The following is a 4,263-nucleotide window of genomic DNA, read 5'->3' as shown; positions in this document are numbered from 1 at the left end:
ATATGTTTTCAAAATGCAAAATTCCCTATAAAATGGTTGAGTCCAACACAAAACATGAGACCTGACAAGTAGAGGGTAGGTTGGGAATGGAGGATTCGTGTAGGATAGAAAGACTGAATTCTGAATCAAGAATTTTTCAGGACCAGTAACCAGAATGGGGATTGGGTGGGGGTGGGGGGTGTCAGTGCTTTGCTCTAGTTTCCTAAAAATGCTCTGTCAGAGCTCATGCTACATCAGCAGGCAACTTAACTTTGCATCTAGAGAACTAGCTAACTATAAAAATTCCTTAAAATAGAAAACTACCACAAATGCTTTCTTGTCTCCTTCCTTTTCCTCATTCCTCTGAGAGGAAACCCAAGTAAGTTGTTCCCCAAACCTCCCCTTCTTCATCATTCCATGATGCCCTCTCAAACCATGGCTACCCATTGTCCCATGGTCTCGATCTCCCCAAACAGACATGGTGTTCCAAGGTTTAAGTTCTTATCTATTTTCAAAGGGTTTGTCCTTGAAAAGTTAATTTAATGGCATCTTTCTTGATATTTGTCCCAGGAATGTCTTCTGGTGGTTACCTTAGCCAGCTATAGTTCTTTTCAATACAATAATGTTGGAGATGATAGAGATAGTGAGGACCAAACAACTAACAATCATTGCTCCTCTTTTCTCATTACAGCAATAATGCTCATTTTCACAGAGCTAGAGTTGTGTCAATGATTCTCAACACTCACATGGCTGGAATTGTCAAATGGCATTCATAAAGAGACTGAGAGATTGAAGGATTCTGCTCCTGGGTTATCTCATAGATGTAAAGGCAGCTGCAGCAGAAAAGGATGTAAACATTCATGGGTGCCTGGTATAAGTCAGAAATTTCTAAAATCAGATTATAAGGGCTTTTTTCTACCCTTCTCTGTCTTAATGTACAAGATAATATATAGCAGCTGCCCCACCCCCATACCTCAGCAAATAAACTACGAGACAGAGTGAAGATATTCATTTTAAGTTTATCTTATTGTGTTTCCTATTTGGGTATTTGGGTTTCTTAACTTTCCTAGCTCCTTAGAAATGGTAGCATTTGTGACTTTATCTTTAAGGTATTAGGAGGTATTGGGTCTAGAACGGGAATGACTTTGCAGTCATGAGTTAGACACTAGAACTCTTCACAAGTACAGACACACATCTGTGTAGTTCAAGATGAGGATGCAAAATGCAATCAGATTTAACACTATTTTGTTCACTTCACCCATTCCATAAAGAGCAATGTGTATGTGAATGTCCTGGATCTTTCTCTGAGTTCTTAATGCTAAAAGTAAAAGAGGGTTAAGAGAATGAATGGGGCAAATCAGACTGTTGTGCTGGAATTCTTTCTGCTGGGGCTTTCTAAGCATCCCAATGTTGAGATTGTTCTCTTTGTGCTATGCCTTGGGATATATTTGATCATTTTATTGGGGAACTCCTCCCTCATTGTATTGAGTATTCTGGATTCCAACCTTCACACCCCCATGTATTTCTTCCTTAGTAATCTCTCCTTCATGGATATCTTTGGTACATCCTCCTTTGTTCCTTTAATGTTGGTCAATTTCTTATCAGTCAGGAAAACCATCTCTTTCCCGGGATGTGCGTTACAAATGTACCTTACTCATGCTTTGGGAACAACAGAGTGTGTTCTGCTGTCCATGATGGCCTATGACCGGTACGTGGCCATCTGCAATCCCTTAAGATACACAATCATCATGAATATGAGAGTCTGTGTGCAGTTGGCAGCCGTGAGCTGGATAGTAGGGAGTGTAAATTCATTACTACAAACAATCCTTGCATTGAGGCTTTCCTTCTGTGGAAATAACATCATTGATCACTTTTTTTGTGAAATCCTGGCTGTCCTGAAACTGGCCTGCGTGGACATTTCCCTCAATGCTTTTGTCATGATGGTAGCAGTTACACTGGTCACATTGATTCCAGTGCTGCTCATTTTCATCTCATATGTGTTTATCCTTACTACCATTCTGAGAGTCAACTCAGCTGAAGGAAGGAAGAAAGCTTTCTCCACCTGTTCAGCACATCTGGCTGTGGTCATCATATTCTATGGCACCATTCTCTTTATGTACTCAAAACCCAAGGCAAAGGACCCAGATTCAGACAAACTGATTGCCTTATTCTATGGCGCAGTGACTTCCATGCTAAACCCCATCATCTACAGTCTGAGGAACAAGGAAGTGAAGGCAGCAGTGAAAAAGGTGATGTTCTTTAAAAGGACATAAAGCATACACCATTGTTCTCTATTTTACACTTCCAATACAAGAATAGAGAATATACACTCAGAAATCATTGATATTAAAATCAGTGTTCAAATCCATCCCTCTATCCATGTCCATTCTAACCCCACCATAGTATCATCCTTGTCCTGTGTTGTTCATTAAATAGAATTCTTGGAATCTTTAGAAAGAATCTTTATAATAGATAGCTAACTCATTGTGAGTAGGGATCTTTAGTAATTTTATCCCCAGAATCTGGTACACTAATTGGTACATGGAAGGTGCTTAATAAATGCTCACTGGTTGATTCTTTCCTACATTTTACCCAAAATCCAACATAGAATACTTATGCAATGGATTGAAAGCTTTCTTCATATTTTTTTTAATATCTTGGGAGTATGTACCCATGTGCCCCTCAGAATCTCTACCTGTTGCCTATAAACTTCAAATTTCCTTTACTTCTGCCCATGAAGGAGTTTTTCATTAGGATAAAGCCCCCTACTCCAGAAAAAAGGAGTACCTGCAAGTGATGCTCCCCACTCCTCTGCTTCCTTCCATGCACACTCGTCTTTTCTTATTCATCCATCACTATGTACTTATCCAAAAGGGATTCTACTACTTGCTGACCATCACTAAATTTGAAATATTTTTGACCCAACACTATCCTCAATCTGATGGAATAAAAAAGGCATGTTTGAGAAGAAATGCTTGCCCACTAAAGTGCCATTAGTCTTCAGGTTCTCAGATATGCCTTTGATTTTCCAAAAACCTGAACAAACTAAACATTTGAAGGTATGCAAGATTATTTTTCTACTATTCAAAGTCTGACAGAAAGCATTATAAAAGAGTGAAGTCACTAAGCATTTTTACATAAGACTACAATTCTCATGTCTTTCTACACTACTGGCTAATGCAGAATATCCTTATTCCAGGAAAATATTTGATCTTTCTATTTTCAATACACAGAACTCTGTTGACTGTATTACTAACTGGATGCTAGTAGAGCCTTGAAGGAAAGATCCTTTTCCCTATATTTGACATGATTATGTGTGAATTAGAGGCACCATTTAGGAATACCAAGAAAATATGTGGATCTGGGCGGGGATGGGGGGGAGGTAGGGGCGCGCACAGCCAAGATGGCAGAGTAGAAGCATGACCTTCCAGCGGCCCCAGCTTCTACCTTCCCCAATCCATGTAAAAAGGGGACTCTAAACAAACTTTGGAGCTGCAGAACCCACAAAATGACACAGAAAAGCTAACCTCCCTCTGAAGACAGCCCGGCAGGCCAGCAGAAATCCAGCGCAGCACTCTGAGAGCCAAGCCCAGCCCCACGCAGAGGCTTTAGCCCCAGGGTGGGCCTGACCAGCCACTGGCCAGAGGGACTCCAGATCAGCAGCAGTGGTGGCCATTTCCAGATTTATAAACACATAGATGTGAAGGACAAAGTGAGAGGTCAGTGCAGTCTGGACTTTGGGACCAGTAAGTGGGAGTGTGTGGCTTTTACCCCCAGGGCGAGAAGCCACTGAGATGCCAGCACAGCCAGCCAGCGCCACGTGGCAGCTTCAGCTCCTGGCCTGCAGAGTGTAGGGGGATCAAGCACCAGTCTGAGGGGTAATTGCTCTTGCTTTAACCTGCTTGAATCTGGATTGCAGTCTAGGGTGGAGGTCCTGGGGTGTGTGTCCAGCTTGCCAGAACTTGTGGAGACCTCAGAGAGGGCACCCATCTAATACCTCCGGCAGCTGAGAAAACCCCAGTGTTTGGGATGAAGGCTCCCCTGTCTAGTGGCTGAGTCCTACTGTGACAAAAAGCCCAGGGGTCAAGTGACTGAGGGGAGACATGACCAGGCAAAGGAAACAAAGCAGACAGAAGATTCCAACATTACATTCCTATTTTGGGGACAAAAAGGAGCAAAGCATGGAACAGGAGGAAAACAGTGAAGTCAGAACTCCTGCACCAAAAGCTTCAAAGGAAAATACATGCTGGTTACAGGCCATAGAGGACCTTAAGAAGCAGATAA

General features: G+C 42.0%; 1 protein-coding gene across 1 annotated transcript; it reads left to right on the top strand.

Annotated features, from left to right (window-relative positions):
• Window positions 1-1,322: 1,322 nt before the first annotated feature.
• On the top strand, window positions 1,323-2,252 carry LOC138143415 (olfactory receptor 13D1-like). Its single transcript, XM_069064629.1, has one exon. It carries the CDS (start codon window positions 1,323-1,325, stop codon window positions 2,250-2,252), a length of 930 nt encoding a protein of 309 aa, XP_068920730.1.
• Window positions 2,253-4,263: the final 2,011 nt, after the last annotated feature.

The sequence above is a fragment of the Petaurus breviceps genome, unplaced genomic scaffold (genome assembly GCF_028583685.1).
Source record: "Petaurus breviceps papuanus isolate PSGF00001 unplaced genomic scaffold, PetGlider_PUasm1.0 138, whole genome shotgun sequence".
Lineage (NCBI taxonomy): Eukaryota > Metazoa > Chordata > Mammalia > Diprotodontia > Petauridae > Petaurus > Petaurus breviceps.
The sequence above is the reverse complement of the archived record's forward strand: the minus strand, read 5'-3'. Positions and strand labels throughout refer to the sequence as shown.

Excerpts from the sequence above, each read along its gene's own strand:
- LOC138143415 (XM_069064629.1), top strand. The coding sequence starts at position 1,323 with ATGAATGGGGCAAATCAGACTGTTGTGCTGGAATTCTTTCTGCTGGGG.